This window comes from Drechmeria coniospora, chromosome 02 (genome assembly GCF_001625195.1).
Source record: "Drechmeria coniospora strain ARSEF 6962 chromosome 02, whole genome shotgun sequence".
NCBI classification, from domain to species: Eukaryota; Fungi; Ascomycota; class Sordariomycetes; order Hypocreales; family Ophiocordycipitaceae; genus Drechmeria; species Drechmeria coniospora.
The window spans coordinates 91,125-105,205 of record NC_054390.1 but is presented as its reverse complement, the minus strand read 5'-3'; the positions used below and the strand labels follow the sequence as shown (position 1 = coordinate 105,205).

The window sequence follows — 14,081 nt, the reverse complement described above, 5'->3', positions numbered from 1 at the left end:
TCGATAACAGCACCGTCGATGGCAGTACTGTCGATGGCAGTACGTCGAATCTTCTGAGCAACAGGCAACACGGCCAAGCTGGTCCTTGCACGAGCGGTTGGATAGTGTCAAATCAGCAACGCATCGATAGCAGCACCGTCGATAGCAGTACTTCGAATCTTCTGAGCAACAGGCAACACGGCCAAGCTGGTCCTTGCACGAGCGGTTCGATAGTGTCAAATCAGCACCGTCGATAGCAGTACCGTCGATAACAGCACCGTCGATAACAGTACGTCGAATCTTCTGAGCAACAGGCAACACGGCCAAGCTGGTCCTTGAACGGGCGATTCGATAGTGTCAAAACAGCAACGCATCGATAGCAGTACCGACGAGTCTTTCGAGCACAGGCAACACGGCCAAGCTAGTTTTTGCACGGGAGATTCGAAGGCATCAAGCAAAGCATCGATGGCAGCACCGTTGAATCTTCCGAGCAATAGGCCACTCGGCCAAGCCGGCAACCCAGGTCCACAGGCATCTGGAAGAGCGCGACGGCTGAATGTCCTCGCATTATACGGGAATGATTTGCCATGTATGCAGTGAATCGTGTCGTTGCAATATGGTGCAAATGATGAGGCGGCAAACAGCAAAGCATGGAGAGGCAGCAAAGCATGGAGAGGCAGAAAAGCATGGAAAGGCAGCAAAGCATGGCGAGGCAGCAGCCATGGAGAGGCAGAGAGGCAGAAAAGCATGGCGAGGCAGTAGCCATGGAGAGGCAGCAAAGCACGGACATGCAACAAACCATAATAATGCAGCAAGCCATAAGTTGCACCACATAGCGGATATGCAGCAAGCCAAGATGCAGCAAACCAAGATGCAGCAAACCAAGATGCAGCAAACCAAGCTGCAGCAAGCCATTATGCAGCAAGCCATGATGCAGCAAGCCATGCAGAGGCCATGGAGATGCAGCAAACGATTACAGGCGGCAAACCATGGACCTCAATGATGACGCTTTCCGTTGCCGTCCCACGCTGCAAATGTGTGTACTCGAAATCAGCAGCACGGAACATGATGGTAGGTAGTGTCGTCAAAAATTGATGGAAATGTACAAAAAGGAAGGAACGCTTGCTTGCCATGGCCATGCAGCACTGAAATCGTCGATGGCGGACAAAAAGAATTGACAGAACGGGGATTCGAACCCCGGCCACTTTCGTGAACGGAAAACCGCTTTTCGCAGTTTAGGAGCGTTGCTCTTGAGACCGTCGCCATAGACCACTCGGCCATTCTGCCTTTGCTATCGATAATTCCAGTCGCTATCGGTATGTATATTTGCATCGCCTATTTCGTTTGACACATTGTCTCCCGCCCAGCTCGCCTACCACCATCGTCTGCCACATTGTCTCCCGCCCAGTTCGTGTGCCACCATCGCTTGCCACATTGTCCCGCCCAGTTCGTCCGTCTGCCTCCATCGTCTGCCATCATCGTCGCCCGCCTCGCTCGTCGTCGACGTCGTGTTTTGGCCACGACAACCCGTCTTCCGACAGCGCATGCACCTCGCCTTTCTGCGCCTGACGTGCCCCTTCCCATGGACGGCCGACGTTGCGGCCTTCGTGTCGCCCCGCAAGTCTCGGAACGCATTCCCTCGCCGCAGGGCCCGCCTTGTCTCGCATTGCCGCATGGATCATCGACGATACATGATACAGTACGTGGTCGACGTTTGCCCGCCATGTCCGACCCACGTTGCAATGCGTGCGCGGCATGGAGGTGGCACCAGCTCGCACGAATACGGTCAGTCGTCCCGGCGCACGGAGGGTGGGAACGGCGGGACAGCAGATGCTGACATGGGAGAGATGGTTGGCCGGCTCGTTGGTTGGATGCATGGGTGGGTTATTTGCGTGGTGTTGACGATGGGCACAATGCGGTTTCAGCGAGTATTACCAGCCAGGATGGTAGTTTATGGAAGTACCCCGTACAGGCAATCACCGTACGGAGTACTTACATGTGGACATGGACAGCACTTACGCATCCATGCAAGCACACGAGGGACCTGACAGGAACTTGGGCGTACCGTATACGCGCAGGTACATGTGCAGGGATAGAGGCGCACATGATGGGTACGAGAGTATTGCTGCACATGTGTAGGGAGCGGAAAGTACCACTTGTGGCGTCATCCATCACGCCAAGGTCGTTCACAGGTAGTTGTACCCCATTCTGTACTACATGCATGTCCCGTACGGAGTAGGGTGCAAGCACTGCGAGTAAGTACTAGGTAAGTACTCCGTAGTTGTGTCTGCACTGTCGTACCAGAGCATGGGCAGTTCGGTACTACCCACTCACAGGGTTCGGTCCATCGCACCAAGAACTCTGCGCCCGAACCGTCGTCCACGAGCACCTCAATGTACAAGCAAGTACTGCAATTACTTGATTGCAACCACACGGTAATTACTGTACAGGCACTCCGTATGGTGGGGTGGCAAGCGTGTCGATTCACGTTGTCGTGTTGGCGCTGCCAAAATTGAATCGTCACTTTGTCCAGCGGCTGTCAAGTACAGTACATGCACGCTGACCAACGGCACGACGTGACTGGTGCGGGCGTTGGCAGCGCCGCCGCGGAGGGCGGACGGGACGGGTTCACATTCTGCCCAGATGTACCTGTACATATTATTAACGGCCGACCCACGCTTGTTCCATGCATTGTGCGCTCACGGGCACACGCTCCTCCTGGCCGGCACCCGCGTCATGCATGTTTGGGTACATGTGCACGCGGTCTGGGAACCCCGTGAAGCAAGGACCTGTATTCATTTCAACTTGCCGCGCTCCGGCGAGCGGTTTCGGGGTGCTGCACGGCATGTACGTGCCTTGGGTGCCTCGTACCACACCATGGATGCCTCGTACCACGGCATGGAATAGCTTTCATGTACATGGACAGTACATGGACAGTACATGTATGCATGCGTACTCCCACTTGCACTTGTACGCACTTGTACGGAGTGTCGAAGTACATGCAAGTACATGTAAACGCTCGCCAATGTTGACGGAACCAAACTACTGCAGGCGTAACACCTGTACCCGTACCCCTCTGTGCCGCACAGTGTACCGGCCCGTACAGCATGTATGGCGGGCTGGCAAAGGTGTCGATTCGCTTGACAGTGCTCAGCACTCCGGTGTAGCGCTGCCAACTTGAAAATCGAATCCTCACCTTGTCCACTGTACTTATTGGTGGCTAGAAGTACAGTACAGGTGTTGCGGAGAGCGCTTGTCCTCGCTCCAGTGACGTGTACTGGGATCTAGCATGCACAGTACCAGCATGCGTGCGTACAGGTACATGTACAACCACTGACTTGTAGGTGTGCTGTTACACCCGCGGTGCTCCGTACTTCAGTATCTGCACCTATAATGCCCTGCAAGGAATGGAGGAATGGATTCCATGCAGCAATTACACCTGCATGCTGCATGTACTTGTTCGGAATACTACAGTAGGTACGGAGTACGGAGTATTACATGCACATCCAGGTACCTGTATGCGGGACTGACCCTGCAACGACATGTGAATGACGAGCACATGGGCGAGTACGCTGCAGGCAGTGTGCAGTGCGCTGCGTACTAGGTACCTAGCACCTAGTAGTTATGCCAGCACTCCGTACTCCGTACAGTACATGCCAATATGCGAATGACGGCGAGGGCAAAGGAATCAATCTAAGTACAAGTACAGCACTTGCTCGCTTGTGCTCCGTACCTGCAGTGTCCTGAAAGAAAGTGCCCAAGTACATGTACATGCAAAGTGGTGCACGCGGTACATCTACAACTAGAACGAATACAACCACCAAGCAAGTACATGCAACGTCGTGCTCGCGGTACATCTACAACCAGAGCGAATACAACCACCCAGCAAGTACATGCAAACACAAGTACATGCAAGCACAAGTACATGCAAGCACAAGTACATGTATATGCAATGTCGTGCTCGCGGAACATCGACAACGAATACAACCACCTAGCAGGCACATTCAACCACAAGTACATGCAACCACAACTACAGTACATGCACACAACTGCATGCACACAGTACATGCACACAACTACATGCACACAACTACGTGCACACCTTTGCATCAGCTGCACCCAACTCTCGGGCAAACGCCTGGCGCTGCACCCTGGAAGCGTCGCGAACCCGTCTCTGCGTCGGGACCCTTTGTCGAGCCCCCACCAATGACGGCCCTCCATGCCCGCAGCCTCGTCGTGGCGACCAACGGCGGCGCGAATCGTCCGCCGTGCGTCGAGGTACCGGTACCCACGGAGCCCGGAGGACCTTTGTTCCCGCCGGCCCTCGACTGCCCCTCTGGCGGCGCGTCCCCTCGAGCCCAGGTACCGGTACCTGCGCCGGGCTAAGCCGCTCGATCGGTCCAACGCCCCCGTCTTCGTGACCAGCCCGAGGCTGACCGACCCACCGTCAATGCATTGGCTGTCCTCGCTCCACCCCCTCCCGCCATGCGTGGGCGTGCCTTCTCGAGCGAGTCGCCGCCCCCCTCCTGGCCGTCGTCAGCCGGGGCAGACTTTTAACCCCCTACCATCTCGAGCAGCCATGGCCACGGATTCGGTTCGGCCGTAATAAGCACCATGCTCTAGCCTCCTCAGAGGCCTCCTCTCTCCCTCCTCTGCATGGTCCCGATCGGTTCGTGTCAGGCAAATCCCAGACTCGTCCGTCATTCGTCGCTCCGTTTGCCCGCCATCGCTCACCATCGCTAGTCTCCCATGCACGACGGACGACGACAAGCAACGAGACAAGACGAAAAGGCGACGGCCAACCGAACCGACAGTGACCCGGCTCGTCCGTGAGCAGCAGTTCGTCGGCGCGGCTCGACCTCGACGCTAGGGTGGCGCATCTTTCGCCTGTTGGTCCCGTCGACGACGGCATCCGTGCTACGCCATCACCGAGACGTCCCTGTCTCACCGGCCTTTTCGTCTGACCTGTTCCTCCACCATCCTCTCGTCTCTCTTCTCGTCTCACCTCGCCTCCGTCCATCCGTCTCCGGTGACTGGATCTCTTCGCCCTTTCGTCCCGCCGTCATCTTTCCGGGTCGTCAGCCGTCATCACCCGTCGTCACTCCTCGTCCCTCGTCGATCCACCCGTCATGGAGACGGCAGACTACAAGCACGACGCCGGCCTCGGCGAGTCCAAGATGGACCACAAGTTTGACCAGCAACCGCCGCGCCTGTCGTCGGGCGAGGCCGAGACGGCCGACCAGCTCCTCGAGAACCTCGGCTACAAGCCCGAGCTCGCCCGCACCCGTTCGACGTGGCAGGTGGCCTTTATGTCCTTTGTCCTCGCCTCGATCCCCTACGGCCTCGCCACGACGCTCAACTACCCGCTCATCAACGGCGGGCCCGTCGACATCATCTGGGGCTGGGTCTTTGTCTCGGCCATCATCATCTGCGTCGCCGCCTCCCTCGGCGAGATTACGAGCGTCTATCCCACGGCCGGAGGTATGCGCCCCTCCCCTCTCCTCGTCCCCCTCGTGTCGGCTTCCTCGCCCCCTCCCCCCCCCCCCTCGTGTCGAGTTCCCGCCGCTGACGGTGCGTCGGCGCAGGCGTCTATTACCAGGCCTTCATGCTCTCGCCCGCCAAGTGGCGCCGCGTCGCGAGCTGGATCTGCGGCTGGCTCTACGTCGTCGGCAACATCACAATCACCCTCGCCGTCAACTTTGGCACCACCCTCTTCTTCGTCGCCTGCATCAACGTCTTCGAAAAGGAGCCCGGCGTCGGCGTCCTCGAGGGCAGCACCTACCAGGTCTTCCTCATCTTCCTCGCCATCACCATCCTCTGCAACGCCGTCTCGGCCCTCGGCAACCGATGGCTGCCCTACCTCGACGTGAGTCATTCCTCGCCGCGAGCCCGCCCGCCGCCCCGCTAACGCGCGCCTCCCAGACGGCCGCCATCTTCTGGACCTTTGCCGGCGTCATCGCCATCACCATCTCGGTCCTCGCCATCGCCAAGAACGGCCGCCACGACGCAAAGTACGTCTTCACGACCTTTGAGAACAGCTCCGGCTGGCCCGACGGCTGGTCCTTCTTCGTCGGCCTCCTGCACGCCGGCTACGCGACCTCGTCGACGGGCATGATCATCAGCATGTGCGAGGAGGTGCAGAAGCCGTCGACGCAGGTGCCCAAGGCCATGGTCGCCACCGTCGTCATCAACACCTTTGCCGGCCTGCTCTTCCTCATCCCCCTCGTCTTCGTCCTGCCCAACATCCAGTACCTCATCGGCCTCGCCTCGGGCCAGCCCGTGCCCGCCATCATCGTCGACGCCGTCGGCAGCGCCGGTGGCGCCTTTGGCCTGCTCGTGCCCCTCATGGTCCTCGCCCTCCTCTGCGGCATCGGCTGCACGACGGCCTCGTCGCGCTGCACCTGGGCCTTTGCCCGCGACGGCGCCATCCCCGGCTCCAAGTGGTGGATGAAGGTCAACCACAAGCTCGACGTGCCGCTCAACGCGATGCTCCTCTGCGCCGTCGTCGAGGTCATCCTCGGCCTCATCTACTTTGGCTCGACGGCCGCCTTCAACGCCTTTTCCGGCGTCGGCGTCATCTGCCTCACCGCCGCCTACGCCGTCCCCATCGCCATCAGCCTCGTGAGCGGTCGCAAGCAGGTCCGGACCGGCCAGTTTTACCTCGGCCCCATCGGCGTCTTTTGCAACATTGTCGCCATCGGTACGCGCCCCCTTCCCCCCCCGATGCCCCGTCGTGTCACCCGTTCTTGACGGGTTCCTGGTGGCGATGCTGACCGGAGCAGGCTGGTCTCTGCTGGCGCTGCCGCTCTTTTGCATGCCCACGAGCCCGACCGTGACGCCCGCGACCGTCAACTACGCGCCCGCCGTCTTCGTCGCCGCCATGCTCATCTCGGGCCTGTGGTACTGGGCCTGGGGACACAAGAACTACGCCGGCCCGCCGGTGCAGGGCGAGCACCATTGAGCGCGCACCGATGCGCAGTTGCGCCGTTTTTGGATATCCCAGTGCGCCGTTTGTGGTTGTCCCACGCTCGCATGCCGTATCCTCGGCGTCGAGGCGAGCATGCTAGGTGTCTTTTGTTTGTAAATCTTGGTTCGATACCGGCCCGCTACCGTCTGGACAGGGTGGCCATGCACTTGGCGCAAGCAGTCGTGTACATGTATCTATATGGCAGCAATTCTTGCAAATGACCCATGATGTGCTTGATGCTCAGATGCTCGTTGGCGCCGTGCCGGATCCATTGCGTTTGTGACGTCGCATCCCGGACTGGCTTGTGGAGCCTACCCTATACGGCTTTATGTTTGCCAACTCTATACGCCTACCCTATAGTCCTACCCTGTATACCTACCCTGCATACCTACCCTATACACTTACCCAATACACCTACCCTATACACTTGCCCAATACACCTACCCTATACACCTACCCTATACACTTACCCTATACACCTACCCTATACACCTACCCTATACACCTACCCTATACGTCTTTCCTGTCCGCCTACCCTATACCTCGTACATGCGCCGCATGGAATCTGGCCCAGCCGAAATTTATTTCACACATTGAATCCATCACCGCGCTACAACGCGGAAAATGTCAACTGTTGGGCGTCGTGAACCATTCTCCCGTAATCCGTATGGTGTTTTGGTCACGACCACACGCTCGGTGCTGTCAGTGCTACGTCGTTGTCAGGATTTTGCGTGATGATGCTCCAGAAACGGCCGTCTCGTTGGTCATGGCCTACCCGTTTCTGCGCTAGATGTATTTGGATATGGTGAATATAATTATCTATTCATTTGTAAATCAATTTCCAATAGCATCGCCAACGTGAGCCAAAAAGTACGAGCATAGGGGGTTGTTTAGCATCGCAAATGGAGGCCACAAAGGGAGCACAGCCGCGCCGTGTTTCCTCCTCTCGCATGCCTCGAGGAGCACGACCGCCTTGGCGTGCATGTCTGAACGAGGCAACGAGAGAGGAGAGACGACGCACAATCAGAGTACCGGCATCACGGGCGACAATCGACTGACATGCAGCAAGACGTTGAGGCTCGGGACGAAACGCCGCGTCAGCACTAGTCTATCTCGTCGGACGACCTGCTCGAATCAAGAGGCATGTGCAGAAAGGCAGGGCATGCACTCAAGGGTTTTGGTGTGCATGGTACTATCGGCAGAGGGGCGGTCCTGCGGGGATGGGATGACTTGACACGTCCACCAGAGCAGCGTCCCTTGATGGCGAGCCTTGTCGAACCGGATAGGGGCGTCATCCCTGGTGCCCGTTAACATGAAATCTCACTCGAGCATCAGGATTGAGGAGGTCGCATGTGACACAAAATCACACTCGAGCATCAGGATGGGGGAGGACCGCATGCGCCCAACCGTGGCTGACTGCCGATCCAAGGCCTGGGACGTTGCGCGGCATGCGTCTTGATGAACTTGTGCGTGGTAACTCTGTGCGAGGTGATGGGGGTATTCGACGTCCCAGGTCGTGCTTTCACAGTATGCTTCCATGGCACCAAACGAATGAACGACTCATCACCTCCCCTTCCGGTACGTTGGCGGAAAGCATTCTCCGGTCGACAGAGCGCTGCTCGTGCCAAGCTCTTGGTACAAGAACTCACCGACTGGACAGGATAATGCAAACAAATCCAGGGGAAGCACGGCCGACGTCGAGCCTAGTACTGCCCTGGCTGCAGGAGGCTGAGGGGGATCATGACACTAGCATGATGCCGGTCGATGATGGTTGTGCCCAGTACCCTCCACCTGATCTGTCCCTTTTCCCCATCTCCTGTTTTCTTCGTCTCTTGTTTTCTCCGTCTCCTGTTTTCTTCGTCTCCTGTTCTCTCCGTCTCATGGTTCCGTCGTCGTGGACTAGCAACGGACAACTCTGATATGAACTGACGTCGAGTTGCAGTAAACGTTGAGCAGACACAACTGGATGCCATCCCTGCCGCGCTACGATCAAGGTCGTTTGGGATGGCAGCATCACACCGACAGACCGCTTCGTTGGGACTGCCGCAGGCTTGGCAAAGGTTTCCCTCGTTTGTTACATCCGCAACACACACCAGTGCTACCGCCATGCACATCATCTCGGCCACATTGCAGCCTCGACGCCATCGACAGGTTATCGAAGCCGGCAACCGAAGATGGCGACGGCCGGTCCCACGCTTTCCACGGGCAAACGTTGGGGAAGAATGGAAACTAGTGTCATGTCATATTTTGCCAACACATCCTTTCTCACTCGGGCTAGACCGACGGCACCGTCAGTTTTAGAGCACACCAACTTCCCCGAGGCCAGTTCAGCGCTGCTTGAGCTAGTTTGCCACTATCGGCCTCCTCGCATTCCGGGGTTCGTGGTGGTGTCCCGCCGGGGCTCGAAGCACAAAGGTTCCCGGCAAGCTAGGACCTACGTCGTAGAAGCAGGCAGCACATTGTATTAAAAAAAACCAGGTATTTGTGGCGAGGTGGCCATGTGGTTGCATCGCGTCTACGTCGCGCCATGTTGGGGAGACGGCGCTCGATGATCGGCATGCACGAGTCCGGACGCGGGACCGTCTTGCGCCGGCAAGGGTTCGAAGACGACCATGACTCTTTGCCGCAGACTGTGGCGGAAGACTACAACAGTTGATATACGACGGCGACGGCGAATGGTGTTGCCATGCGCGAAACCGACGCTGGCGTCTCCGTGAGAGGCAGACGTTGAAAGCTTCGCCATCTTCCGTTAGCCAACCTAAGGGTGCCAGCACACGAGAGGCGACGTGCAGTCGACATGGGAGCGCAGCATAATGACGACGGGGTTGGTTATGCAGCACCTCTTCTCTTTACATCACCGTTGGCCGTTAACGACAGTACCGTAGTTGTGGTTTAGTTGTACGTGCAAGTACCATCTCGTATGAGTAAAACTCAACTTGGCGTAACCGTATACTTGCTCCACGAAATTAATTCCTTCCAACATCTCCGAGGTACGCTCCTTCAGGAGGTCGAGATCATCCGACTTTGTGACGGCGTGCCTTTGGCAAACGGTACAAGAATGCGTGAACCATGCGTATTAACATTGGCATGGACCGATACGAAGTCTCTTACCTGCTTGCGCTCATGCTCTTATCTGCACATGTAAGTATCTCTGCTGCGCGTGCAGTGCTGTGCTGTAGGAGCGCAACATCCATGTCGGCCGGCCCGCTTGCCTGTTCCCATGCTGGTCCTTGCCACCGCGACCCTGCTAGCGGTACAGTGGGCGACGGGGAGCTTGATCGTGAGTGGGTGGGCAGACGAATCGCCGGCGGCGACGGCTGTTATCACGACGATGCGACCTTGGCCACGGTGTTGGGTCGAATTCTCGCCGTCACTGCAACGCGAGCAGCAGCATCGGCGCAATCGCGCTGTAATTGCGGTGAATGGACATGTAACGGTGCATGGGCACGCTTGCGAGAGCTCGTACTTGTGGAGAAGATGGCAAGGGGATGAAACGTCGAGGGAGGCTTCCGCACGATATGGTGCCGTCGAAGCCGAATCACGTCGTAGGTGCATCGACAAGCACGAGTTGCCGCATCACCCGCGCGTCGGCGAGACGGAAGCAGATGGACAAGCAACCATCGAGCACCGCACCGATACGCCTGCCTGCACATGTAGGCGTACGGAGTCATGCCGCCCCAGCAACGTTTCCGCACGGCGCGAGCAACCCTGGTCCATCCGAGAACCCCCTGGCGCTTCCCACGGGCGACCAGGGTCGAAATGTGCCGCCGCTCCACCAGAGCTTCCCCCACCGCGTGGTTCGGAGGATAAGAGGGCGATGGCAAAAATGACTCGATGACGTGCAGGCGGAGGCATGCGACACGGGAGCAGGGTGAAGGGTGTAACCACAACCGTACAGCTACATTCGTTTGCGTCCTCCCGAGCAACAGGGTCGAGGGGCTCGTGACAGTGGACTGCCGACCGTCCAGAGCGTCCAGAGCGAAGCCGGGTTGTGCATGAACATCATGGCGGCACATGGTAGGACCATGGTGGTGCATGATGCCAAACCACGCGTACGGCTGGCTACGAGCAGGTAGCCAACATGCACGAGGCTGGACAAGGGTGAAGAGTAGCGTTGGGTTTGGGATCCGGCCTCGGCACGAACGAGAAACGCGTAAACACACCCAGCGTACAAGTCGACGTAGGTGCCGCAGACCTGCTTGATGTAAGTACGCCGGGCATAGGGGTACTCTGTCCATGCCCATGCAAGCACAGGTATTGCTGCACGCGCAAATTTATGTAGAAGAAAAAGTACAGTTCGCCATGGCACCTACATGCCCGAGGAACGATGGGCGTAATACCACGAGGTTGCATGGGGGTGAGAGTGCGGCGATTGTTGCCCCAACAGAACCGACCCCTGCTTCCGTCCGTCGACCAACGACGAGGAGGAAAAGGGGGGCGGCGCAAGGACAAGGACCAGCAGATGAATGGGTGTAAAGTGCGTGCTCTCCCACAGTACAAGTAATAGTTGGGTGTGTGTGTAAGTATTTGTGGTGTGCCAAGTACGGACTTGTGAACAACCACAGCAAGTACTCGTGTTAGGATGAAGAATTTGTGTCGGTCCAACACGGGCGTTCCGCCACCCGTCGATAGACGGACCGAAGGCCGGGAGGACGATGCGACGATTCGATGCCACTTACCTGCACCTACACGTACACGTGGAACCGGTGAAGCCGGGGCATCAAGACACACGTCTTGCTCGGGAAGCACTCGTTCTCCTTAACACGCGGCATCCATCCGTCGTCCACACGGAGGCCCCCTGGAGGAGACTCGTGTCGAGGTCGTGATGATTCATGGCTCGTCCAGCCAACGAGGAAAAAAAAAAGGCAGGCCGGCACTTGTGCGAGGGCCAGGAGGCTTGTGGCCCCCCGCCGGGTGTGCCATGAAGAAGCCTGACCAATCCTTATCTTTTTGACTTTGCTGGACAGACCCCGGTCCGGTGCGGAGTCGTGGTGGCCCAGCCGCAGTGGGACGAGATGGCAAAATTTCTGCTCCATGTTGCAACATTGCTAGTCGTACTTTTAGGTGTACAGCTATTACGGTACAGTTATTGTACGCAGCACGCGTACAACTGCAAGCCTTGCTGCTGCTGATGAGTAAATTCCATAAGTATGCCTGCAGGCCTACCTACCCGTACCGTGCAGATACGAAGCAAAGCAAGCACGGAGCGATGGATGCACGGTACGCGAGCGCACGCAGGACAGGGGCATACTTGACGGAACAGCAGCCGATGGATGGACACGACGTGCCGGCGGCAGACTCGACGACTCGGACGGTGGATTCTGGCTTGTTCGGCTGCGCGGCGGATCAAACTCCGCATCGGCGAGTTGGTGTCGTTGTCGAAGCCATGGTGCAAGTGGCGCTCGAGTTTCTGGGGCCGCCTCGGGCGTCTCCTCCCCCACGATTTTCAGCCGTTGGGCCGTCGCCGGCGTGGCGAGTTTGCAGGCGCCCATACCGTACGGTGAACGGCTGGATGCGACGAGGCCAAGAATGGGAGGCAATCGGTGCGGACAGAGGCGCGCAAGCACGGCACGTCACGGGCGTGCGAATAGGGGCACGGAGCCGACGTCACGACGGCGCCATCGGGCGAGAGAGCGTCCCGCGCAGCGCCGTATGCTCGAGCAGGCAGGGCCGAGTGCCGGCCCTTGTCTCGTCATGCTCATCGGCCGTAGGATGCACAAAGGCGTGGTTGTAGTTGCACGTGTTCACCCTCCGAGTTGATACGAGTGCATCCGTCGACGAGGAGATACGAGGGCAGCCACTCGCCATGCTCGCCGTACGGTCCATGGACACTTTCAGCAAGCATGTGCGCTGTTGCGTCTGCCGTTTGCTCCCATCGTATCGTGCGAGGGTCGAGGCGCGGGGGCGGGAGAAACGGCCGCGACGGCTCCGGCGTGGGCTTCGGCGCACGTTGACGAAAAAGGGCACGCGCGCGCAGGTCCACGAGCGCGAGCACAAAGGCATCGCGAACCAGACGTGACGAGCGGGCACGAGTGATGGGCGCACGGCAGGTGTCGATGCCCGTGTGCGAGGACGGCGTGGGTTCGGGATCCGGCATCACGGCCGGAGCTCGGAGTCGGCATGGCGGAGCCCGCGCCGCGAAACCCACATGGCCGCCGAGGGGGGACGCCGGCGGGCAACGGGCATGTACCCAGCAGGTGCACTGTACTTGCGACGAGCGCCTTCTGTCGGCGAAGGCACCTTGACAAGGACCTGCAATGTGCAGAATGCCCTGTTCGTATAGAGTGATGGGCGTAGAGTGATGGGCGTAGAGTGATGGGTGTGTAGTGACTGCATACGCACCAATACACCGTACATTGTACTCCGTACAGGTACTGTATTCACAAGTAAAGTTACTCTGTTAATACTCCGTACCTCGAATGGCATCAGTGTGCGACCAAGTACGGAGCACAAGTGGTGTAGGTGCTTAGGCGTAGGTGCTTATGTATGGGTGCTTAGGTGTAGGTGCTTAGGCGTAGGTGCTTATGTGTGGGTGCTTTGGTGTAGGTGCTTAGGTGTACAGTGCTTAGGTGTACTGTGCTTCGGTGTCAGTGCTTAATTGTCAGTGCTTAGGTGTCAGTGCTTAGGTGTCGGTGCTTAGGTGTCGGTGCTTAAGTGTACTCCGTACAGTGAACACTAATTGGCACACTTGCAAACAATATACCCACGTACAGCAAGTACATTGGGTTGGCAAAAATGTCGATTCAATTTGTAGTAGTAGCGCGACCGGAATTGAATCGTCACTTTTGTCTAGTGATTGCGGTCTTGCTGTGTGAATAATTTGGTTGACGCGAGATCACAGTACCGTATGAACGTACTGCCGCAGAGGTACTGTAGGTGTGGTATTTGTACTGCATACCTAGTAGGTAACGTGGGTGCAGTGCTGTGGAGGGTACGTTAGGCGCAGCACTGTACTTACAGGTGCGTGGCACGCCGTTCATGAGCAGGAATACTACCTGGAATATGCTCCGCATGGTAGTTCGTCCGTGAAAAGCATGCCACCGGCGTGGACATGGGCGCCGGCTTAAACGGCAGTGCAGGGAGACGCGTTGTCGGCAAGGTCGTCGACGATGCGAATATATACCAACCACTGCGC

At 57.9% G+C, this 14,081-nt stretch overlaps 3 protein-coding genes and 1 non-coding gene across 4 annotated transcripts; 1 reads left to right on the top strand and 3 right to left on the bottom strand.

Annotated features, from left to right (window-relative positions):
* Positions 1-1,154: 1,154 nt before the first annotated feature.
* On the bottom strand, positions 1,155-1,266 carry DCS_t41. The gene has a single exon. It is a non-coding gene; the product is annotated as a tRNA-Leu (tRNA).
* A 3,842-nt stretch (positions 1,267-5,108) lies between these two features.
* Positions 5,109-6,940, top strand: DCS_03331 (amino acid permease; the record flags this gene model as incomplete). Its single annotated transcript, XM_040800652.1, has 4 exons — positions 5,109-5,460; positions 5,565-5,845; positions 5,902-6,679; positions 6,762-6,940. The coding sequence occupies 4 exons, from the start codon at positions 5,109-5,111 to the stop codon at positions 6,938-6,940; spliced, it is 1,590 nt and encodes a 529-aa protein (XP_040655685.1).
* Positions 6,941-9,461: 2,521 nt separating this feature from the next.
* On the bottom strand, positions 9,462-9,689 carry DCS_03330 (uncharacterized protein; the record flags this gene model as incomplete). Its single annotated transcript, XM_040800651.1, has 1 exon — positions 9,462-9,689. One exon carries the CDS (start codon positions 9,687-9,689, stop codon positions 9,462-9,464), a length of 228 nt encoding a protein of 75 aa, XP_040655684.1.
* A 2,955-nt stretch (positions 9,690-12,644) lies between these two features.
* DCS_03329 (uncharacterized protein) lies at positions 12,645-13,043 on the bottom strand (the record flags this gene model as incomplete). Its single annotated transcript, XM_040800650.1, has 1 exon — positions 12,645-13,043. The coding sequence occupies one exon, from the start codon at positions 13,041-13,043 to the stop codon at positions 12,645-12,647; it is 399 nt and encodes a 132-aa protein (XP_040655683.1).
* Between the last annotated feature and the right edge of the window lie 1,038 nt (positions 13,044-14,081).